This window comes from Patagioenas fasciata, chromosome 1, assembly GCF_037038585.1.
Source record: "Patagioenas fasciata isolate bPatFas1 chromosome 1, bPatFas1.hap1, whole genome shotgun sequence".
Taxonomy (NCBI): Eukaryota; Metazoa; Chordata; class Aves; order Columbiformes; family Columbidae; genus Patagioenas; species Patagioenas fasciata.
In genome coordinates, this window is record NC_092520.1 from 108,353,147 (window position 1) to 108,378,545 (window position 25,399).

General features: G+C 39.0%; 1 protein-coding gene across 3 annotated transcripts in view; it reads left to right on the plus strand.

Annotated features, from left to right (window-relative positions):
* Positions 1-25,399, plus strand: part of MAP3K15 (mitogen-activated protein kinase kinase kinase 15) — an 86,583-nt gene that overhangs the window by 54,878 nt on the left and 6,306 nt on the right. For all 3 annotated transcript variants that reach the window (XR_010651548.2, XM_065840813.2, XM_071812520.1), the window contains 13 exons: positions 591-741; positions 1,128-1,235; positions 3,191-3,240; positions 5,955-6,050; positions 7,672-7,759; positions 11,751-11,884; positions 12,498-12,625; positions 13,791-13,921; positions 14,205-14,310; positions 15,992-16,149; positions 19,883-20,066; positions 24,042-24,219; positions 24,923-25,097. Coding sequence is in view for 2 of the 3 variants with exons in the window: in XM_065840813.2 (XP_065696885.1) it covers positions 591-741; positions 1,128-1,235; positions 3,191-3,240; positions 5,955-6,050; positions 7,672-7,759; positions 11,751-11,884; positions 12,498-12,625; positions 13,791-13,921; positions 14,205-14,310; positions 15,992-16,149; positions 19,883-20,066; positions 24,042-24,219; positions 24,923-25,097 (1,687 nt within the window). In the remaining variant the exon portion in view is untranslated. The remainder of the gene's footprint in view (positions 1-590; positions 742-1,127; positions 1,236-3,190; positions 3,241-5,954; positions 6,051-7,671; positions 7,760-11,750; positions 11,885-12,497; positions 12,626-13,790; positions 13,922-14,204; positions 14,311-15,991; positions 16,150-19,882; positions 20,067-24,041; positions 24,220-24,922; positions 25,098-25,399) is intronic.

Sequence of the window (25,399 nt, forward strand, 5' to 3'; positions counted from 1 at the left end):
ACCCAACAATGGCAAAATATGTAACTGGAGAAAATCTTGTAGACGCTTGGATAACTTAACTGGATTTTTCCATTTTAGATTATTTGTAACTGAGTTTACAGTCTGTTATTTTATTTTGGGAAGGGAGGGGGAAGATAAATTAAGTTACCCATTTTTATTGGGTTTAAATCCCATTGAAACACGTTTTCTAGGAAAGAATTTGGAAATTAGTGATGATTCCTTGTGAAACAATTGTGAAAAGATTGTGAAAACATTCTTTTCTGGGTTTAGATAGTTGCTGCTTCCCTTTCCCACCATCTACTAGTTCATAATATCCTGTCTAACCACCATGTAACTAGCATGTAACTATACCCATTTGCAAAAAAGACGTTCATGAACATCCATGTAACTTGTGATTTAAGGTTTTAACTAAACTTGCTGTTCTCTTCAGAAATCTCTAAAAATCAACAGAATAATTTCCATTATGGTAGCTTTTAAAGTACATTTAATTTTGCAGTGAGTTTTTTTGATGTATAAGTCGGTTAAGTGCTTTTAGAATCTGGTAAAATTTTGTTTTCTCTCTGTTAACTCACTAATTCAATACATTCTAGGTACTTGAAATCATTAGTTCAGAATCTGATGTTAATTCAGCGTTTCAAGAAACTCACCATAGAACATTCTCCTAGACAAGAAAGATTGACTTTCTGGCTAGATATAATTTTTGAGGCAACGAAAGAAAGAACTAATGGACTGAGATTTCCAGTAAGATGTTATATTCAAACAAGTTTTGTATGTCTTATGTTTCTGGATAGGATATAACAAGAATTGGAAGACTAAACACAATACTTACATACTTACCTGCTTGTTATTTCATTGCATGCATCAAGCTCCTGTATTCTGCAAATCTTTGCTCTAAAGAACATGTAACCAACCACCCTAGAAGCATTATAAGAAATACTTTAAAATCTCCTACAACAAATTATGATAACACTGTTTTGTTGTATGTAGGAGAACAGCTTCTTCCTGCCTTGTCTTGCCTTGCTCTCTCCCCCTGGAAATTACTTGGGCCTTGACTGTCTGTATCAGAGCATCTGAAGATACTATTGTTAGCTGCTGGTTTATTACAGAAAAATGTTCTCTCTCTCCAGGTTTTGGTGATAGAACCAACTAAAGTCTATCAGCCTGCATATGTTTCAATTAACAATGAAGCAGATGAGAGATCTCTCTCTTTGTGGCATGTCTCTCCCACTGAAATGGTAAAACTGTCACCAGATGTATTTCATGTATTCTAATTCCTTGTGCTTAAAGTCACCTTTTTACATGGAGATTTTGGAGCACTTTAAGATAATCTAAAGTTAACTACATTTCTGTGAAGTACAAGCCTCAATATCTCTGTTGTGCATTTATGAAAGTTGACTTCTTACAGAGAAAGTAAAAAGATCAACAACTCAAGTGGTTTTGACCTCTTGTTGAGATTTCACTTATTCTGACCATGTCTCTTAGAAGTGCTTGAGTTATTTCATCTGCTCATAATAGTTCTCATTATAATTGTGTGATTTTTACTAAGATGCAGCTCAAAGATAGATAAAAGCTAAAGATAAAGCTCAGTATTGTGTTTAATGTTTTAGAAATTTTGAAGTTTTACAATTATAAGATTAGAAACTGGGAAAAAAAAAAGGTAGCCTGTGACAAATAAGTGTCAAGAAGTTAAATATTTGGTGTCTTGTATTATTGGATGAGGTACAGGAGATTAGGAAAGGAGTAGGCACAGTTACAGACAGTGTAATCTCTTAAAAGTGAGAATTAATTTCAGTTTCGCATTGAAAGAGTTGAACTCTAGAATGTATTTTATCACCCCTTCTTAGTATCAGAACAATAGAAGTGGAGAATAGACTCAAAACATAGAGAGGCCAAGTCTGGAAAAGAAGCATGTTATAGCAAGAGAAAACCACATAATTACCTGGATCTGTAACTTATTTTCCAGGACAACGTTCACTGCTTTGAGTGAATGTGTCTGACACAGCTTTGCTTTATGGAGTAACTTCTTGTTGCATATCTGGCAGTGCTAAACAAGATCCAGCTATTAGCTCGAGGTTTATGGAGGTCTATGGCCCTAGGCACAGACTGTCCTATCTTCGTTTTGCCTCCAGTGTGCTCCCTGGGCCAAAGCTGTTGCCTCAGTACCTCTTAGGAAGACGTATGAAGTTTCCTTTCCCTTTGTGCTGGTTTGGGTTGAGATAGAGTTAATTTTCTTCATAGTAGCTAGTATGGGGCTGTGTTCCGAATTTGTGCTGGAAACGGTGTAGATAACACAGGGATATTTTGTTATTGGTGAGCAGTGCTTGCACAGGGTCAAGGCCTTTTCTGCTTCTCACACCACCCCACCAGCGAGTAGGCTGTGGGTGCACAAAACATTGGGAGGAGACGCAGCAGGGACAGCTGACCTCAACTGACCAAAGGGATATTCAATACCATGTGACATTATGCTCAGCAATAAAACTAAAATGCTCAGGGACTGGCTGAGCATCAGTCAGTTGGTGGTGAGCAGTTGTTTTCATTTACATCACTTGTCTTTCTTGGGTTTTATTTCTCTCTTTTTGTTATTTTCCTTTTCATTACAAATTTATTATTGTTGTTGTTATTACTATTATGTTTCTGTTATTAAGTGGTTCTTATCTCAGCCCATGAGTTTTCACACTTTTACCCTTCTGATTCTCTCCCCCATCCCACGGGGGGCAATGAGTGAGCAGCTGTGTGGGGCTTAGTTGCCAGCTGGGATTAAACCACACCACCCTTTGTGTCCAAATAACAGTATGGCACAGTCTGCTCCATGATTAATATGAAATATTGATGTCTTGAGTCAAAATATAATATTTGTTGAGTTGTGCTTTGAGATCTGTTCTTCAAATTTAATTTTACATGAGGAAATGTGGCCCTTACTTCCACCCTGTGCCATTTATCTTCCTTTTTCCTCAAAGAAGTAAAATGGCAATGTATGGACTTTCTTTACATATATAGCAATCTTATTTGAAATTGGTGGGGGGGACGCAGAAGAAAGCGAGAAGAAAAGAGAGAGAGAAAGAAATAGAGAAAGAGGGAGGAAGGAAGACATATTTTTGAAAAATTTTATTTTTCTTACCCTGCTGTGACTTTGTTTTCAATAGTAAACCAAGGTTAAACAGTGGTTGATTACAGATTTTTGTTCTTTCAGAAACAGATTCATGAATGGAATTTTACAGCTTCTTCCATTAGGGGAATAAGGTTAGTATGTCAGAAAACAGTTAAGTGGATTTTTGTTTATACTTTATAGTTCTCTTTAGTGGGAAATCTGGATTCTGCCTTAAATCTCTGCTCTGCATTGCCTATAATAAAAGCTTGTTCTGTCCAACCTGCCTTGAAATGTCAACACAGAAGACTTAACCTTTGCACATATGGGCAGAGCTGTACATTTCTCATAGGAATACTCATCTAACGGGGATGTGTGGATGTGTGTATTCTCTGACTTCCCTGTTTCCAATTGTGTACTTGCTTTTTATATGTTTTTCTGAATTTTTCAGTGAAGTTATTGCCATCTCTGGATTAAAAAATATGGAGGGCAGAAGTAAAGAAGAGCCCTTAGCTCTTCTTGTTTCCATAAGCAAAAGAACCATTTGTCTGTTTTCCTTTCAGAAAAAGAAACCATGGTTTCTATTTTCTGTTTGGAATTCAGAAATGCTTCTGATATGGCTCTATCTAGAAATCTATTAGGTAAAACCTTGGATTATTAGAGAAATATTAAATGAGGCAAGGACATAGTTTGTGCTAAAGAAAGATTTCTTCAGATGGAAGGAGAGTGCTAGTGGAGTTTCTCAAGGACTAGCCTTTAAATAGGTAAAGTAGTTCTGTTTTGTGATACTTAGATTAATGGAAATGTCAGTGACAAGTAAATGGGTCTGAATATTAAATAGCACAGAAGAAGATCAGAATATTATAGAGAAAGAAGTGGTTTGTTCTGAGAACTGAAAGGATGAAAAGAATCACATTAGGTATTAAAAACTGCAAAATACATAACTACATCTAGAATCTACCTTCTATATCTCAAGTTGGACTACTTTCCTGCCAGAAAGGTGAGAGACAGGGCACCAGGAGAGAAAGCAAAATGAACCCTGTCTGTACGGCCCGGCAGTGTGTCTGTGGCATTCCTGCTCTCTGCATTGTGCAGGCTGGAGCTGAGAACCAGAGGAGATGTGAACACAGGGAATGTGAGTTCTGCCTTCTCTCTGAGCTCCTGAGACACCACGTTGGTGGATCCTGCCTTTCTAGGGACACAGATGGCTGGGGCCACTTGAGCGAGTGCTTAAGCTTAAGTGCTTGAAAACCTTTGATTCAAGTACAAGCATAAATTCAGATACCTAATGACTTCTGTAATTCTCAAAGCAGAGAGTTTCTGGGCAGTGGAGCTGAGCAGAACTCAGCATAATGTTTCTGAAACATATGAATTACCATCAGTCAATCTATTGCACAGAAATTAATCTTTGAGAAAGGTAACTTTTAATTAAATATAAGCAAGCAATTAATTTGCTTTGATTCTTAATAACTTCCAGGAATTACAAAACTCAAAGAGGCAATCTTTTTAAACTTAGTAGCATTAGATGTTTGCTATGTATGTGACAGCTGCTGTACTTTTGAAATTGCATTAGTTTTAGTGAAAAACAAAGCAAACCCAAAAAATCAACACCAAAACCATATGTGACAATTGCTGCACTTTTGCATTAGTTATAGTGGAGAAACAAACAAACAAACAAAAACCCAGACCAATCAAACAAAAATAACAAAAACAAAACCCCAAACACCCTGTAACAAAACAGTGGTCTCAGTTCACTTATACTCTGTCAAAACCCCTAAACTGCATTTATGCTAATCAGTTCATCTTATATACCACATGTGTTATACTGTTTACAATACAGTACTGTTATTTTGATACTGTCTTCTCTATCCTATATTTGCTCCTGGAGGAATCATCTTGCTTTGTTGCTCAGTTCTTGTGCCAAGGTTAATCCACCTTTGCTACACTAGAAATCGACATACCTGAACCAAGCTACAGATTGATGTAGTGTATTTTCCTATATTTCTGAAAAAATCTTCTGACAAAATTCTGAGTTTTTGGAACGTTTGTCCATGTAGCCCTTAATGATGCTACAGCAAGTTGGTCTTCTAGCATTCTGCAACTTTAATGTAGTCCGTTGTCATTTATTTTAACTAACTGGCTCAACAGAGGCTAAGCAAAATCTGACAGTTTGAATAAACAGATCAGGCAAGAATCTAATAGATTTTACTATATAATTTAATGCACAAAGATAATGGCAATACCTTCACAAGCATAACAACTTGGCATTTATGTAGAATAATACTGAAGTACAAGTGCTTGGAATGATAAGAGATTGATTCCTAGGTTTACTTTCATATTGATGTGCTTTATGACCTCTCCACTTTTCACTTCAGTGCCTTTAGATGGAATATATATGACACTGGCAAGACATGATATGCAATAAATAATCACTTTGTCAGAATTATTGCTGTAGTTTGGAGTAAATATTGGTTGTCCTGAGACATTTATCAGTTATAAAAAGTATGTACTGTGATAAATGTGTACTAATAGTTTTGTAAGACTTTATCAGTGTAGTAAGTTTATGAGTTTTGTAAGAGTCTATAAGTGTAGCAGTATTATTTATCAAACATTTATAAACATGATAATAAACAGCATTTATCAAACTGGAGATAGGATTATAGAATATACAAGCAAGCTCAAAGCTTCTAGTTGTAAGGAAGAGAAATATAATTGCATTCTGCCTCTCCGAGTTAATTAACTGTGAAAAAGATGTTTGCTAAGTGTTCGTAATAAAAAAACAAAACAAAACAACAAAACGATGACTTCTTATTCTATTTCTTCTAATACGTACATCCAAAATAATATTTTCTTAATATGAATTTTACAGCATTTCCAAATTTGATGAACGGTGTTGTTTTCTTTATGTTCATGACAACTCTGATGACTTTCAAATTTACTTTTCCACAGAAAACCAGTGCAGTAGGTGAGTTCAGTTTGTGTGGGTATTTCATGTGAGATCTATGTCCCAAATATAATTTATTTAGTAAAGATTGAAAGCTGATATTTTTGTTTGAGAAATTAATTAGTTAATTATTTCCTCACTTCTCTTTGCTCGAGGAAGAAGCAATGACCTAAACTCAGTGATATAGAAGGTGATGAGAGCAATGTCCCATTACAGTTGTTGGCTGGTTCTGATCAGTTTACCAACAAGTCATTAGGTCTGAGAAAAGGCCTAAGTAGCTTGTTCTAACGTATAGCTATTATCTTAATTTGCATTGTGTTGGCCATGTTATGTAAGGTACTCTGGTTTAGATCCCCTTATGTACCTGTTCAGTTTGATTTAAGTAGGAGCAACTAGATGTAATAGGAATTTCTAGCTTATATTTTTTTAGAGATATCTGTTACTGTCTGAGCCTGTATTCCGTTATTTCCTGATGATGTGTTGCCTCTAAACAGTAAGCATGCTAACTGGATTTCATGCCTAAATCTTTACAGAGCTAATTCTTCCTGGGGAGTGATATTTGGCATATAAATCTTCTGAATGAAGTAGGAGTGGTTTGTTAATACACTTAATATTGGGGGTTGGATGGTATATTTATTTTTCTTGCAATAATTAATATTTATGTGTTACATGGAATAAAGTCAGATTGAAGAAAATTGCTAGCTTGGTAGAGTGCAGCGTGTAAACAATAGAAAACACCAAAATTAATATTACCTGCTCAGCCTTAATTTGGCATTGCAATTAGTATTATGAAACATTGTCACATTTTTTATGCCTTATTCAGTGCAGAACAGGAGTCCATTACAAAGATGTGTCTCTATTATTCATTGAAAGAGATGTAAATATTTTACAATAACTTTTAATAATTGTCAACCATTTGTTATGGAATTTGGAAAAAGCAAGTGGCTCAGGCAGGGGTCTACATGAGAAGATGGTCTTGTACTTAAGGATTTCCATCCCAGAGAACTAGATGAAAAGAGTCAAAGCTCTGTTCTTCAAAATGTTACTACTTTTTATATTCTTGGCTTCTGGATGCCTGACTAGAAACCACAATATCTGGTTTTCAGAAATACTGAGTAATCACAATTGTAACTAAACTCCATAGGAACATTTAAATTAAACTGAAGGTAATATTAATAAAGTTCTCATTGCTAGACAGAAGGAGAACCACCCAATGTGATGTCACAAATTTAGCACTACTTTCTTGAACCACTGAAAATCAGTGCTTGGTTTTTATAGCATCTCAACTTATTTTTATATTTTTAAAGTCAAGGCCATACTAAGCACTTTCAATCAAACAGTACAACAAAAATATCTGAGTTTGATCTACCAAAATTTTAATTTGCAATTTCAATAATAAGCATTTGGTCCTGCTACAGGAAATAAAATAATTTTATAAATAATTAGGCTTTTCAGTGTGCATTTGATGTTCTTCCTCATTTAAGACAGGATAAATATGGAGAAAGTAAGTAATGAAAAAAAACATGAACATGCTAGTCAGTTTATTAGCTTGAAAGCAGAGCCCACCTTGTGAAGAATCTGTTTAATCTCCTTCCAAAAGGATGTTTTTCTTTGATCCTGTGCTATTTATTGCTTTTTTTAGATTCTGTGGGTTGGTGAAAGGAATTTTGTCTGATGCTGTTGGCAGTACTTTGGAATTAGAAGGAGAAATAGATGGAGACACATTGGAGGTATGTCAAGGATAAAAGATCCAAAACTGAAATTTGTCTTCCATCCTTCCTGCACTTTCATGTCAGTATACTAGAAAGATAAACAGCATTTAAACTTCTTAATTGTATATGAAATGTCAACTCTTACGTAACGATTTGTACACAAGAGTTTCATTCATTTAAAAACTCACATTTTTAATGAAGTGAGCCTGTCACTACTATAAACTGCATAAATCCCTAAAGAAGTGTGTTACTGATCTTGTATTTATGTTGCAAACAATCTACAGATGAGAATCATCTGATATCAGTTGGCTTAAGTAGATAAAAAATATAAGATATTAAATAAATTCTAGGAAAAAACCATTTAGCGAAAGTACTTTGTTTTTTCTAGTTGGTATCTGGTGCTATTACTTCTCCAAGTAATTTCATTTGACAGGCTTCTTCTTTCACAGAGTTTTGCAGATGTTTGTGATCAGATTAATTCATTGTTCCTTTGGGTTATCACTGAAACATCCTTGTTAGGAACCTAGTGGCTGTAGGCTGTATTTATAATAAGTATACAGAAGGGACAGGAAAAAAAACCCCACAACAAACAAAAACAGCACCACCCTCACCCCCCCAACAAAAACAAAACCAAAGCAAAAAAAAAACACCCCCCCCCAAAAAAAAAAAAAACCACAGAACCACAGCAACAGCAGAAAAAAAACCCAACAAAAACAAAAAACCCCACCAAACACATAACACCACCAGAAACCAAACAAGAACACACGAAAAACCCCGCATTTGTACAGGGTTATTTACATTTTATGTGGGGTCAGGTTAGGGCAGGTGAATCCATGTGTTCATAAGACACACTGTCTCATGGCAAATGTCCAGATTCATGGCACTAAGTACATACCCTGTGCTTCTGTTCATTTGTTTCGAAAAGCCATCATAAAAAGCAGGTTGTAACTTTTATTTGTGGTTGAGCAAATTCAGTCAATCTGTTTAATGTGTATAAGAGCCCTATTGTGGTTTGTTTGAGCTGGGTATCTTTCTGACTGTCTCATTCCAGCAATTCTCTTAGGCTTATGATTCAGAGCATCTCTTTATGACAGTGAACCTTTTATGGTACCTGGGGCTTCAACAGAGGGTTAAGAAAGTAGAAGACCCTCTACTGCACTGTTGAATGTAATTGTGTGTGGTGGGAAAGATGAGGTTTTGCACAGAAGTTTATGCATAGTGGCCACAGAATTCTCGAGTGAAAAGGCCAAGATATGCACACCTATTAAACCCTGCTTAACACATACATCTGTGGTCTTGGCCTAGGATCAGGGTTCTGCCTTGGCAGAGTATTATCTATAGCTGCTGATTTGACATTGCATGCTTCTGTAATTAGCTAATAGTGGGACAATCTCCAACCAACGCAGTCTGTTCAGTGGTATGACAGTCTCTCAGAGGAAGTCAGCTCACCGTGGCTTGAGCCTTTTAAAAACCACGCTGGAAGAGTCACTTGAGATTGCACAGGAAGAAACAATCCTGCATGCATCAATGGAGAAATTACTACAGAAATTAAAGTTTTAAATCTTTAAGCTTTACCATTCTACATATCTTAAAGTCTTCACAATTATCACCTTGTACTTACTGTCTTGTGTCAGGACATTAAAGAAAGAAATCAAGGTACAGAGGGGAGGATTAATTTGTTTAGCTTATAAATGAGCTAAGACGATTCATGTCTTTCTGCAGCCTGAGATCTCACGTTTAAGAAGAGACAACGTGGAAAACGCAGCTTTATATGGTCTTGATGGGCTTGACAAGCACAGAGAAAGCCAAAGTTCTTACTGTTGTTATAATAAAACAACTGGTTATATGTGAGGAAGAGAAAGAAATAACCTTGAGCGCAGTTTGCGGGAAGAAAATATTTCAGTCAGAATTCTTGTGAGAATGTTGCCCCAAGGGGTTGTACAGTTTTGATTGCAACATAGTTTAGCAAGTACAGTTTAGTTCTACAGCTGACTATAATTTGGAAGGAGAGTGGGCTTGGCATTCCTTTCAAACTTAGGGTATTTGCTTCTGGATATTGATGTTGAAGAAGTTCCTGTCACTTTAAGAGTACCTGCTGTACCCCAAATAGAATACCCTAGAGATCAGACTCTGCCCCACCATGTTCATACAGAAGGTCAACTATGAACACTTGTTTACTCATATCTAATGGTTGAATTGCACATCCAGTGGATCACATATTCAGACCTTTGGCAACCAACAGTAATTTATTCAATCTTTGTAGCTGTTGGAAGGAGGCGGGGCAAATGTGAAGTGGCATCAAGTATATACAAGTCTATTAAACTGTCTACTAACTAGCACTGAACTATAAATCTCAACGATTTTCATGTATCATGGGACACAGACTAGAGAATATAGGTTTCTCCACAGTAATTATAGAGTTGGCTTAGGATCAGCCTGTTGCAGATAGGGTTGCTGTCAATCTTAAGTTCTGTAATGTGACTGCTGTCTTTTTTTTGCACAGTTTTGTGTCATATGATAACTGTGAAAGCTGGATATCCTCCTGCCAAAGAACCTGACAAGTTTTACATATGGCGTTTTAGGTTAGTTACGCCTATCAAACAACAAGATTATGTTATGAACCACGAAGTACTGAAACATGGAAAATGAAACTGTAGTAAAGCTGCACTAACTGAAGTTTAGTTCCACTGAGCAGAATATGCTGTTAGGATAAACGACAGGCGTTTTTTCTTTAGCACCCTCCATACAGCAGCATGAAACTTGCCATCTTTGCTGAGATGAATGATGAGGAGTATCAGTGACACATGGACATTGCAATACTAGAGCTGCAATATGAGCTGGGAAGACACCGAAAGAAATACACCTCAAGGCTACATTCTATATAAGAGCATCTATCTTATTGGATGAAGCAGAAAAAGTGGTCATTGACAGAAATGTCAATAGTTATGGCCATTGAAAAAGCTGGTGTTGTTTGGTGGGGTTTGTTTGTTTGGTTTGTTGTTATTGGTGTGTTCGTTTGTTTTTTAGTATAGAATTCATATGAAGCCACAAAGAGTACTCTGCAGTTTTCCCATCATCCTCTTGGATCTGGGAAGATACTAGGGGAGGTCTGTGTACTCCTGATAATATCTGAGGCTATGAAACTGTCCAGTTCCTCTAACTCTTTGCAGAAGTGCTTTTCCAATATCCTGTATCAGTTTCCTGATTTGAATCAGGCGTGTGCTGCTTAATCCAACTTCCATAAGAAATTCGGAACATACTTTGGTTAAGCATAATTCATCAATAGGATTTTCACTGACCTTTATAGTAGGAGAGCTCTGTGATAAGATCACCATATGGGACAAGACCATGAGGTGGTTTAAACTAGTGTAGCTTTACTGAAGTCAGTGAACCAGCAGTGACTTATGCAGCTGGCAATATGACGCTGTATGGTTTCAGCAGCAGTGGAAACCACCACTTCAAATATGTCATCGTCCTTGGAGAAGATGAGCATTTTTTTTGACTTTTGGAAAAGCTCATAATGAGGGGAATATGTGAGAAATTAATTTTACTGTGGTGAAGCTCAAATGAGAGTTTAGGGTCTTAAAAGAGTGTCCACCCATTGTAATGAGAATGTCACTTTTATCTATTTATTAAACCACTGGTTTCAAAATTATAGGTTATGTGCCATACATTTATGTATTCTGAAGGCTCTGTCAGCAATTCTTAGAGATAATACCTGAATGTGTTCTTCTCACAGCACTGTTGCATTGAATTTGGTTTAATGCTGAGTTCCTTTTTTTGGGTGAATGCATTTGGAAGCTGCTTAGGGAAAGTTGTTTTGTAAAGCAAATAACATGGAAATTTTACAAGCCATAAAATGCAGCAGGCTGGTGGGAAACCTACTGTACTGCAGCTGTACTGCAGTAGCTACTCTGTATAGTACATAACTGTTGTTAAAGCTCTCTGTAATGTCCAATGTTAGTGATAACAATTTCTGTGCTGCTGTGTTTATCTTCTCTGCTTGCAGTATGAGTATGATTACGATGAGAACGGTGACAGGGTAGTTCTAGGGAAAGGTACTTACGGAATAGTTTATGCTGGAAGAGACCTTAGCAATCAGGTCCGAATAGCCATCAAAGAAATACCTGAGAGAGACAGCAGGTAAGGCCTAGTTTATTGTTATAAATACATTGCTAAAGAAACTGCAGTTGTTTGCTGAAAATTTTTCTCTTCTTAGCATGTATTTCTATATGGTTACCATAGAAAATCCCAGTATACTAAAATTCAATTATTTCCTCCATTTTTCAACATACCCTTTTGAGAATAAGGATTTTTTTTTTAAAGATATGATATATATCATAAATAATGCAGTTGGATAATGATATGTATATCGTAAATTCTAGAATAGGACATATTTTGGGTTTTAAGCTGCAACTGTATCTCATTTGTATTCTTTTTGGGAAGGGGTAAAGCATAAAAGGAGTTTTGGAGGCAAAGACAGTACTATGTAATGATGCAGAAGAAAGGGATGTATAAGTTCTTTGAGGCCATGTTTCTCCTTTGGGGTTTCTCTGAGTTCTACCTCTGTACTTTTTCTGAACAGGCAGCCAGTCACACTGCATTTTGAAGGTTGTGGACAAGATGTTTGCTGAGAATTGGATCAGTACCCCTAAAATCCATTCTGTTTGCAAACTGGCATTTAAGCATAATGAAGAACCTTTTCCTGCATGATGAGATACTCCTCTTTTTTTTTTTTTTTTTTTTTCTCTAATAGGTATTCTCAACCTCTTCATGAAGAAATAGCACTGCATAAATATTTAAAGCATCGAAACATTGTCCAGTATCTTGGATCTGTATCAGAAAATGGATACATTAAGATTTTTATGGAGCAGGTACCAGGAGGTTTGTATCATTCTGAGCTTAGTCTCTCAAAGAAATTGAGAGCAGTCAGGACTCTAAACTTAGTGAAAGCAAATAGTTGTGCACTTAATATGCTTGTGCACCGCATATGGCTTTTCTGTTGAGACATTAACTACAGGCGGTGCGCTTCTGATGTAAAGAATAGATCTGAAGTGTACAGGTCCCTGTATCCTCTCCCCTTTCTGTAATAATAATAAACGCAGATAAAAGTCATTAGAAGTATTTGGTGTCAAATACTCATGTGTTATAAAATAGTGGAGTTAGAGCTGTATTTAGCCTGACATCTGAATGGATGACTGGACTTCTAGGATAAGTTTCTGTTGAACAGTAACACTGACTGAGCAATTGAGTATATTTTGTGACTGCTATATACAAAGCACTGCTATTTTCTAGGTAGATTAGAGATAAAAGTTATATGCTTCCCTTGCTCATAATTTCCAGCTTTGCTTCTCTAGCCTTCTCCACATTTTAAGATGTAAATTCCCTCTATATCCTCTCCAGGTTATATTTCCATCTCCCTTTTGCTGTTTGCTCTTCAATGTCAAGTATGTGTCAGAATGAGTGTTAAATCATTGCGAGAATGTAATTTGCAAAATAATAACAGAAATAAGAAAACCAGGGGAAAAAAGTTCAGGTTTTCTAGGGAAGGTCCAGACACAAACATTCAAGGTGTGATTAAATACATCTGGAGCATAGGGAAGTTCTTTATTTTTTCAATTTCTGTGACCTTCTCACCTGAAAGCTGAGACACTCTGACATGTGTCACTCTTTGCCCATGCATGTGGTTCATGAAGTATAGCGTATGACATCATACAGCGTTATCTGGTCTTTGTATCATTAAAGGCTAAATGGTTGCTAGTCCTAGTCTCAACAGTTGTTAGACTAAAGTGGGGGAGATGCATCCAGCCCTGTCATAACATTTATTCCCATCATGGGAGTAGAAGCTGAGGTGACAAGAAAGGAATAACCAGTCTAAAGTAGCATAAAATTATTTGTTTTGAGGGATCTAGGAAGAATTTGGCTTAATTATAGGTACTGCATTTCTCTTGTATTAGGATATTGAACAAAGGCTTAATCCAGATTTAAAGGTTTCATGTTAATTTGTAGATTTTTCTATCTTGATGCACTTCCTTCTTAACTCTTTTAGGCAGCCTCTCAGCTCTCCTAAGATCTAAATGGGGCCCAATGAAAGAGCCTACCATTAAATTTTACACCAAGCAGATTCTGGAAGGTCTTAAATATCTCCATGAGAACCAGATTGTACACAGAGATATAAAGGTAAATTTTCTTTTAGCGTCTCTTGAGTGATTTGCTTTTTATCTTATTTATTTCAGTTAGGTTTACTCTAACCCGAAGTAGAAATTTTAATAGGATTTCATGGAAGCTTAAGACAAAAGGAATGAATAAAACAACCCCTTCTCCTCAGTGCTCCTGGAAAATTCATTGGTAGGAAGGTATATTAAAAAGTAACTGTGAACTTGAAGGAGTACTGAGATTGGGATTTGGAATCTACTCATTTGTCTCCTCTCCCTGTTCCCTCTCTCTCTCATCCAAACCACAGGGTGATAATGTTTTGGTGAACACCTACAGTGGCGTGGTAAAGATATCTGATTTTGGTACTTCCAAAAGGCTGGCAGGAATTAATCCATGCACCGAAACATTTACAGGTAAGACTAATTTAGCAGAGTTTGTGAGGGTTTTGATGATAGATTTAGAGTTAGAGCCAATGGACTCTTTGGATTTGTGATGAAAACAAGATTAGATCTCAATTTTCAGGAAAGAACGAATGGGAGTGTGGTTGCCATAAACACAGTCTTGCTATCTCCTTTTTTTTTTTTGAGTAATTTTCTTCCTTTTTTTGTTTTTTAGACTTCTTCAATGTGGTGGCGTAATAGTTTTTCTTCTAAGTGTTTTTCATTAAGTAGCAATTAATTTGTTGCAATTACATCTGCAAATACTTGAATACAGCAACTTTTTCATTTAATAATCTTGATAACAGTAACTCATCCATGCACACTTTATTGAAGTATGTCTGAAAGTGCAGAAAACCAAACAAACTTATAAATACAGTAAGGTAAAAGATGAAGTGATGGAAAAAGATCCTTTTGTGGCTGTTTAATGTGATAGTCCAAAATTTAATTTTGGCTCAGAAAGTGACTATTATGGCTGATCACTATTGTGTCTGAAACAGATATTAGAGGAAAACCACTCTGCCTGTGTGGCTTGAGCTTTTGTTCTATAGCAGTCGTATTTAATGAATATAGTAATATCCAATCCCTTTTATCTTCAACACATGTCCTTTATAGTTCACAGCTTTACCACGGTGTAATTTTATTGCGTTCTTAAGAAGAAAAGTAATCTAATTTAAAGATGTCAGAACTGGTAGGAATTCGGGTGGAGAAAGTACTGTAGTGTTTGAAACACTCAGAACGTCTATAGGTTTCTGTCATTGATGTGGACTGTCATCCTGTAAAGACCTCTTGCTAGCTCTGTTAGTATATGATTGAAAATCAGTGATTCCAAATTGACCATCTTTTATTTCATTACTACTGTTCTTCTTGTTTATCAGCATTATAACTAATATTGAAATAAAATTATCTACAGGCAAACTTTAGACACATTCAGATTCATTGGTTAACAGCCAACTATAGGCTTAGGCAGGATCTTATATTTTGCCAACACGAATAGCTTTAGAAGTTTCAACAGTTTTTTGTTTTCTTTTTTGGTGAACTTGGATGTGAGAAATCCCAAGGGCATCCAAAAGACTTCCTGGAATTGCAATTTATAATGAACTCCCTTATTTTTTAGTTATTGTATGATTGATTTAGCTTGATTACAACCTTGATTGTTTTTGTGTAAACCTTGAATTTGTTTTTAAACATTCTTATCTTTATTATCTATTTTTAATAAAACTAGCTTATTTTCAGACTAACTTTTTGAAATTCTCTGTCACTAGTCTTCTCATTGTAGGAGTTAACATATGAAAAATTATTCTCATTAAGACTATCTGTCACTTTGCAGGTTTTCATCACCTCTTACATGCACAATCTTTACAATTTAGTGTCTGCAAAAATTGTCTGATAATTTTTGACATTCTGAGGAAGCATTTGTGATTATGTGGTGAATATACTTTGGGCAGTTTGAAGTCTTGTATCAGAATGAGGAGGAAAAGTTTATAGAAAAGATGTTAAAACAAGTTTCTGTGTAGTATCCAGCACTGATATGGGAAATCAAATATTTTGGCTATACAGGTTGCATTGGACAATTTTTAGCTTGCACAGTTGTGTGTTAATTCTCTTTAAGAAGAATGAAGACTGTAACACTTGTCTGTTCTTTTATCCTGACTAGGAACCTTGCAGTACATGGCTCCAGAAATCATCGATAAAGGGCCACGAGGATACGGTGCTCCAGCTGATATCTGGTCGCTGGGCTGTACCATTATTGAAATGGCAACAGGTAAACCTCCATTTCATGAACTAGGGGAACCTCAAGCCGCGATGTTTAAAGTAAGTACAGCTTTTTTGCTATAGAGTTTATAAATCTGCAAATACTAACTAAATTTTCTAATATTAATTGGCAGTAACCTTTTGTTAAATGGGTTATTTTGCACAAAGCTGCAGTCTGACCTGTGTTCTTAACTCTCACTGAGTGATTCTTCCATGCTCAAAGCTGTATTGCTCTAGGGGGTAATCATTTATTTTTGTGCTGGAAATAGGTCATGACTCAGAGCAGCAACCTGAAAAATGAGTGAAGACTTATGAAAACCAATATTCTCTACCCTAATACTTGTATCATCTCCTGCTCTTGGTTTATTATTTCCTTCTTGGCAACCAGTCTCAAAAATGACAACTAAGTTATTTCTGCTCCTTTAAGTCTTTATTTTTTGTAAGCCTCCCTCCCAGAGTATCTGGTTTGCCTTGTCTTTCAAAGGTCCAGTCTCTGCAACACGGTAGCAAGCTATGGTAGAAGGGGAGTGGAGGGCTCGCTTTCAAGGATTTTTAATATGTACTGAAGGAGTAAAATAATCTATATTTTACATCCTAAATCCTTTGGATCAAAGCTACCTCCTTGATAAATGCTTGCCTCTATTTCTTTATTTCTCTTGGTGTATCTGTTTTCAAATGCTCAAATTACTACTTGAGAATTCCTCAGATAGTTTTGATAATAAATGTATTTGAAAAAAATTACTTGTTCTAACTCTAAAACTAACAGTAGTGTAAAAGCAATGAAGTGCTAATGTGTCAGATATGCAGACTGAAAATTTTTGGTTCTTCCATCGGCTTGCAGTAGTCCTTTAGTAAAGTAATTAAGTTTTCACTTATGCTTCAGAGTCCTTGTTCTTATAATGGGGAAAATACCACAGCCATAACCCAGCAAACTGCTTTAAATTATCAATATTGCTAATTCTTTTGTGTATGTCACACACCAGTATAATTATTACTGGAACCATGGTAGCAAAATCAGATATTTATCAATAAGTATAGTTAGCTGGGCTGCAATTCAGCATGGCACATAATGCTGTGTGACTTACTAGGCCTGAGAGTTTTACCATGCACCACGGCTAAAAGGCAAAGAAAGGGATGGTTATGGGTTTTGATGTAGCTATTTCAACAGTATAATGTGTCACCTTGGTGCTGTCGACTTGTGACACTACGTCAGAAGAAGCTGCGTGGGTGACCATGGTTTGGTTCACTAAAGCTTTCCTGGGGGACCTGTGGAAAGAGACTTTTTTCCACATCGCTGTAAATGTCAGATACGGTTGTGTCAGCAGATGCCTTTTCATCTTATGGATCTGGCACACAGTTGAACTGTGCAGTGAGCTACATGTCTTATTTTTCAGGGGAGTTTATTGAACTGTCAGGAAGTGCTGCTTCAGTTCTGGGTGCTCAATGCGATCTGCACAGGCTCATGATGTGAGCTCTGGCAGGATTGTGCACGTCCTGCCCAAAAGCACTTCCAGGCCATAAAGCTGTGTTCTGAAGTCTCAGAATTGGCATATTTAAAATACATTTCTTGCACTTCTTTCTTCAAGGACGTGGCAGAGTTTCTAGTGTTGTTAATGCAAAATGTGCTACAGTCAGGCATTTGTTTTTGTTTTCTGTTTCTTGGCTTTGCTGGGACCTGCTTGGAACTGCTTCTTGCTGGGCGCCGGAAATTGCAAACTGTGGTTTCTTTTTGCTGTACAACAGAAGTAAGCAAGCTGAAAGCTAGATTTGAAGCCAGGAATTAAGCAGGCCAGCTGGGCAAGCATGTAAAAAGAACAGAAGCCTGGAAACTTAGGATATGGAAAATTTGAGGTCCCCACCTCCACATTTACATTGTGTTGTACATAGGGCAGGTGAGGAGAAGGGAGGTCTGAGTCTGACTGTGTAGTCACTATAGAAATTGCAAGTCACCAAAGAATTGGACAAAGTAGAGAAAAAGGGCTAGAGAGAAACCAAGAACTGGAAATAATTCCTGTCTGAGTATACATTGTGTGGTATTCCATCTGTGAGAGTAGTGTGTGTGCGTCTGGTTCTGTGTGAAAGGAACAAACGAGAGAGAAAGTAAACTAACGCTTCCACAGTTTCTGGGTGCCTCTGACAGAACTTATTCCCCTCCAGCCACAGAGATTAAGATAAGATCAGAGATGCATTCACATTTCCTGGTCCTGGTTTGGACTGTCCTGGGTTTTGTGTAGTGCACAAAGGTACAACATGGCATCCCAGGGCTGTCAGCCTGTGACACTGACTCAGCTGGCGCTGGCTGAGGGATCCTGTCCCCAGGATGCACAAGGAGCGATGGGCTGACCACGGGGATGGGCATGTCAAGAGCAGTTGTCAGAGCACAGCAAGCAGGGGTCTGTCTTCTCTCTCTGCTCCAAAGCAAAAATCTTGCCGGGCTGATGTTTTGAAATGGCAAAATTGTATACACCATTTATAAAACACTGTACAAAATATGCATGGGAATTTACAAATCAGTTAAAGATGCTCCATCGGACAAGGTAAATATATAGAAGTTGTAACCCGCCAGCAGGACATGACATCAATTTATTTATGTATTTATTCAATTGCTCTATTAAATACATAAATTTAATTGCAGAGATTAGCAAAATGCATATATTAAAAATGTAACACGCAGGAAATACTGTTTTGAATGTGTGTAGAGCCATGGTTTGGAAGGGGTTAATGCATTATTAGCATTTCACATTCTACACTGTCATTCTAATAGAAGCACGACTGCTCAGCATTTTTTGCTTCAGCTCGCATTGAAGCTGAACTGCTATTGTGAGTGCCTAATGGTGCCACAGTGTGTTAATGCAACTGTATAATGAGATTATTTAAACAACTCTTCATTTTAGCGAGCAGCTGGCACTTGTTTAACTGCTGGGCTACTGTCTCCCTTGTGGCTACTATCTGTCTGCTTGTTCTCCAGAGCCCTTTATACGCAAAAATGCAGAGACTACCAGCCATAATCGTGCCAGATACATGCCATACAGCGCACATGTGTTACACAACTCTTGCTTCAAAACATATATGCCAGATTGGTATTAGAGAATAAGAAGGCCGTGAAGGAGCTGGAAAAATCACTAGGGAGCAACCTGTAGCAGCACATTTTTCATTGCTTTAAAGAAAGTGGAAGCTGTTGTTAAACCTTTGGACATCATGTGATTTTTCAGTTAAATACCACTGAAAGGTGAGGGAAGACATCCAGCCTGAGTGCCAGGGGTGGTGACAAGGTCTGGCAAGGTCATCATGAGCATTTGTACATAGAAATTTGGCAGCTGCAGGAGCAGAACAGGTGCAGGCCCCAGGCAGCTGGTGCTGGAGGAGGAAGTTATTCCTGTTCTGGGCACAAATGTGCTGGAGAAGAGTCAGCAATGGAGAGACACAGAACGGGGCAGGGGTGATGGGAAGCATATGCAGTAGCTGGAGGGATTTGTGGCTGGTAGGAGACACAGCATTTGAAGCACTTGGTGTGGATAATGTCCAGATCCCAAGATTACCTGAAGGCAGATGGTTGGATACATCGATAACTTCACATTTGTGTAATACCACATGGACATTCATGCCATGCTTACGATGAAGTAAGATAGACTGAGAGACTTGTTTTCATTTCACTGCTTTGTGTGGGTACCTGGAGTGCCCCTTTTCCATGAGAGTCAGCGAGAGTGTGAGAGATCACACTAAGAAAGCTTTAGCCCATGGTCTCCTTGCAGTTGCTCAGTAAAAATAATTTGTATTTGTGTTTTACTTGCAGGTTGGGATGTTTAAGATTCATCCTGAAATTCCAGAATCACTGTCTGCTGAAACAAGGGCATTTATTTTGCTGTGCTTTGAACCCGATTTTAGCAAACGTGTTACAGCATCTGATTTGCTCAGAGATGCCTTCCTGAAACAAGTAAACAAGGGCAAGAAAAGCAGAATTGCATTCAAGCCTTCAGGTAAGGAATTACCAGCCAAATGCAAGTCAACATCATCATTAAGTGTTATATAAAAGATTACCATCATTAAGCACTCTCTTTTACTAAGGATGTTACTTGTGCCAGGAAAGCAGCAGGAACTCAGCTGTTGAAAGTGCCTGTGATTTGTAATTAGGTGTATTTTCATATAACAATTCCCACAAAATATGGTGACGTGCTTATTTTGTGTTTTGGTTGCTGAAATCTCCCAACCCTGTTTTTCCTCTCCCCCAAATAAGTTTCTCATTTATAGTAAATTAAAATTAGAAAAATGACATCCTGTGCATCATAGAATGGTTTGGGTTGGAAGGGACCTTAACGAACATCTGGTGCCAAACCCCCTGCCTTGGACAGGGACATCTTCCATTAGACCAGGTTGCCCAAGTGTCATCCAGCTTGAACACTTCCAGGGATGAGGCAACTTCTCTGGGTAATCTGTCCCAGTGCCTCACCACCCATGTAGTAAAGAATTGCTCCCTTATATCTAATCTAAATCTCCCCTCTTTCAGTTTAAAGTCATTACTGCTTGTCCTATCACTACATGCCCTTGTAAAAAGTCTTTCTCCAGCTTTCTTAGAGGCCCTCTCTAGGTACTGAAAGGCTGCAATAAGGTCTCCCTGGAGTCTTCTCTTCTCCAGGCTGAACAACCCCAACTCTCTCAGCTTGTCCTCACAGCAGAGCTGTTCCAGCCCTCTGACCATCTTTGTGGCCTCCTCTGGCCCCTCTCCAACAGGTCCATGTCTTTCCTGTACTGGAGACCCCAGAGTTCCATGCACCACTCCAGGTAGGGTCTCACCAGAGTGGAATAGAGGCAGAATCAGCTCTCTTGACCTGCTGGTCACGCTTCTTTTGATGCAGCACAAGACATGGTTGGCTTTCTGGGCTGCAAGCGCACATTCCTGGGTCACATTGAGCTTCTCATCAACCAGCATCCCCATATCTTTCTCCTCAGGGCTGCTCTCAATCCATTATCTGCCCAGTCTGTATTTGTGCTTGGGACTGTCCCAACACATGTGCAGGACCTTGCACTTGGCTTTGTTGAACTTAGTGAGGTTTGCACAGGCCCACCTCTCAAGTCTGTAAAGGTCCTTCTGGATGGTGTCCCATCCCTCTAGCATTCACATTCCACACCAGTCCCTCCTTGCTGGTGAGAACAAGGTCCAGCATAGCACCTCTCCTTGTTGACTCCTCTGTCCCTTGGAGATGGAAGTTATCATCAACACATTCTAGGAACCTCCTGGTTTGCTTATGCCCTCCCATGTTGTCCCTCCAACAGGTATTGGAGTGGTTAAAGTCCCCCATGAGGACCAGGGCTTATAAACGTGAAGCTGTTCCCATCTGTCTACAGAGGGGCTTTCCAAAGCAATTTTGGATTTTAGAGTCATAATTACCTACACTTCAGAGATCTGAGTTTTACAGTGTAGGTGCTCTGCACCTGAAGATGTGGGTCTATTAAGTGTTTGGATCTACAAGGGTCAGCATTTTCAAACTTCATATGCAACTTGGAAATTTGGCACGTAGGTGCCAAAGCAGCTGCTTAGCAGGTTGTTGTGTTGTATCTACCTAGCATGCTCTTCCACCCTCTCAATATATTAGCCACTTTCACAAGGATAAGATTACAAATCTTAATATAGGTTCACCAAATAAATAATTAGTGTTTGAAGGCACTGTCTATTTAAAACAAGTAAAACCATTCATTTTGCTGCTTCTTTCACCTGTCTGCACATACACACATGTACACACTCCCCATGCAAATTGAATTGCTTCCCTTTTTGAGCTTTTTTTTTTTTTCCCCTGGGAGGAAACATTTGAAAGAAAGGGAACAGAATTGTAATGGGAAAGAAAAATAGCAAAGAATTTATAACATCTAGCTGAGTTGGTTTCAACAAGGAAATGGGCATCATCACTTGACCTGAGGGGCACTGAGAGCTGCCATCTCTGTAGTCGCACCCAGGCAGCAGGAGAGCTCACACTGCTCAGCCAGGGCAGTGACAGGAAGGAGCTATCAGCAGCCTGCGGCCTTCTGCCCCACGGCAAGAACACACCCTTGTGGCCTTTTCAGCCCTTGGCTGAGGACATTTTCCTGGAGGAACTGCATGGCATTAGAAAGGGCCTTGCCTTGCTAGCTGCCCTGGGAGCAACGGGATCTTTGTCAAATACCAGGGAAAGTGCAGCTGTCTTCTGCCTTCCTCCCTTCTTCTCTTCTCCCACTCATTGATGTGGTTATGGGGCTCCTTCAGACAGCACAAGAATCTGGTGCTGCAAAGCTAAGCACTGGGCTGCAGCAAGAAGCAAGCTCAGGAGAAGAGGAGACTGAGGAGAGACCTCATGGTGGCTACAGCTTCCTCACAAGGGGAGAAGTGGCAGGCACTGATGACTGATGACAGAACCCGATGGAACGTCAGGAAGATGTGCCAGGGGAGGTTTAGGTCGGACGTGAGGAAAAAGTTCTTCCCCCAGAGGGTGGTGGAGCACTGGAACAGGTTCCCCAGGGAGGTGTCACGGCCCCAAGCCTGGCAGTGTTCAAGAAGAGACTGGACAATACCCTCAGACACATGGTGTGAACTGTGGGGTTGTCATTTGCAGGGACAGGAGTTGGACTCAATGATCCTTGTGAGTCACTTCCAGCTCGGGATATTCTATGATTCTATGATTCTCAGTGCTGGCCAGAGAGATGAGCAGAGTGGGCAAGTGTTACGAACACTGTCTATTGGGAGAGGGGAGGGAAAGGCAACAACAGCTGCAGCCAAGTGTGCGCTTTGCTGCTCTGGAGCTGGGGAACGCTGTGCTGGCTGCCGCAGCCATTGCCAAGGGGAGTTTGGGGGCATAAGGCAGGTCCTGGCCCAGCAGTTGCCACAGTCTCAGCTGCAGCAGTTCACTGTTTCCTCCCTCTGCTGTTTCCCTCACCACCAGTTTCCTCAGCTTTGTCCTCATCTTTCCATCCTGTCTCTATCATTTTTTTTCTTTTCAATAATAAAGGCAGCCCAGAGCAAATCTCAGCCCTTACTCCTGAGACAGCAACTTTCAATTTTCTGTACTGCTGAGATACCTTGAATCAATTATCACAAGGTGACACTGTTTCATTTCTGTGACTGCTTAAACCTCAGCCATTGGAACATCAGTCATGTACCATGGAGTATGTCAGAGCTTTCTGAATAACTTTTAACTTCTAGGTCCCGTCCTCCCCTGCCTCTGCATAATTTGTAGTGACAACCATGAAAAACTTTTGTGATATTTTAGCTCCATGGATGTGTGCACTCTGAGTTGACAGAACTTCTTCCTTATCTCTCCTATCACGCAGCTGCAAACTGACAATGAGGGCGACAGCAAACTCTCAGTATCTGTTACTTTTTTATTTCTTCTTACTTTCAAGATGAACTGGAAAGGGACAAGAGATTTCCTTCAGGCCAATGCTGAGAGAGAGAGCACCCTTACTGAGGACAAGGGGACATGAGAGCGAGGCAGATGCCTCTGGTGTCAGAGAGGGAACAAATATACATCAGTCAACACAGGCAGAGGCGAGGAGGGCAGGTAGCAGACTACTCTCTGCTTAGAGATAAGGCTGTGATGGCACAGCTGCTGACAACATCTTGGTTTGATTCAGGCTCTTAAAACAGCTGTATATCCAGTTGTACCACTTTGTGAGACCAGCATCAAGGGGGAGTGTATGTGTGTGTGTGTGTGTGTGTGTGTGTGCAAGCAAAGGTACCCAAATGGCATTTCATATGAGTATCTAGCTGCTTTGCTGTCTTTGGGTTCAGCAGTTAGCTCGTTCACACCTTTTAGTGCTTATGCATAGTATGATTTTCAGTTGCATTGCTGCTTTCTATCAGCAAGGTTACTTCTCCCTCAACCGTTTTGCAAAATGAGGTCTTGATATCACTGATCACAGCTGTTTTAAGCACATTACTGTTTCCTGCCTAGTTCTGTTACATGTTTTACAATGTCTGTTCATAGATTATAATCGTAATATATCCCTCCCACTGCCAATCCATGGAGAACAGGCAGGCAGTAGCAGCAGTGAGCATGGCTCCGTTTCACCAGACTCTGATGTACAGCATGACATGCTTTTCGAAAGGCCAAAGAGATCCATTTCAGAGATTCAGACAAAGCATCCCATCTCCCATTTACTAAGGTAAAGCATTTGCTTGTTGCTTGACACCCACGAGGGATTATGTGGATTTAATTCACATTTTATTTTATGATGGCAATTTTTGCACGTAATTACTAGATAAGCAGGTATGTTAAGCAGCAAGCGAGTTACATAGGCAAGCTACTAGTTAATTTAAGCATTGTCTGTATACATTATATTCATTAATTATGAACAATGATTCTTTCTCCTTAGGATTTCCATATATTTAGATACTTTTCCGCTCCCAGCAAAGAAATGTCAGTTGTCTAATTGACTGAATGGATATGGATTCAAGAGTTAACAGAAGAGTTGAAAAAATGTGGGAAAGAGGCAGCAGAAAGACAGTTTTGCTGCTCAGAGATCACAAAACAATACTTTCAAATTAGTATGTTACTGTATGCGTCCAGAAAAAAATAATAGTTATCTCAGTCCAGAGTTTTCAGCTTTCCTCCCCAAGAGTGAACCAGTGCTGGGTGACATTAATGCCAGCTTCTTAGCTGAATGAAATCAGCCTCGTGCTTTTGGCTTTTTTTGCCAGCTGAGGATCTGAGCCATCTTGTGTCTCAGAATGAGTGTTGAACAGTCTGATCAATACACTGCTGTAGTTCAACTCACTTTTTAACCTCTGAAGCATCCTGGCTTCTGACAGTACTGCCATGTTGCTAACGCTGAGCTCTCTTGTGTGTGCACCCGGTTGCTGACCCAGTGTGCCAGATGAGGGCTCGGCTTTGGAGGACAGGAGCGCCTCTTCTTCCCTTGAGGATAAGGATTCTGGTCTGTTTCTGCTGCGGAAGGACAGTGAACGCCGAGCGATCCTCTATAAAATCCTTAAGGAAGAACAGAATAAAGTTGCTTCCAATTTGCAGGACTGTATTGCACAGGTAATTTCACTTCCTTCTGAATATCTTCGATCTCTGAGCCCTGTGTGTGATCCCTTTGCTGTTCTGAATGCATAGCAAACTCCACCTTTTGCCTGCTGCTGGGCTCTTGGTTTTTTTTCTGAGGGGGAAGGTTTGGGGCGTGTGATGTGGGGTTGGGGGGCTGAGGTTGGTGGGTTGGGTGGTTTTTATGTTGTGATTTGTTTGTGGCTTTCAAGGACATGGAAATGGAACACCAGGTAGTAAGAGATATTATTTGCTTTAAGGGTAGGGAACTTATTAACAGTTTTAAATTCAAAGCATAT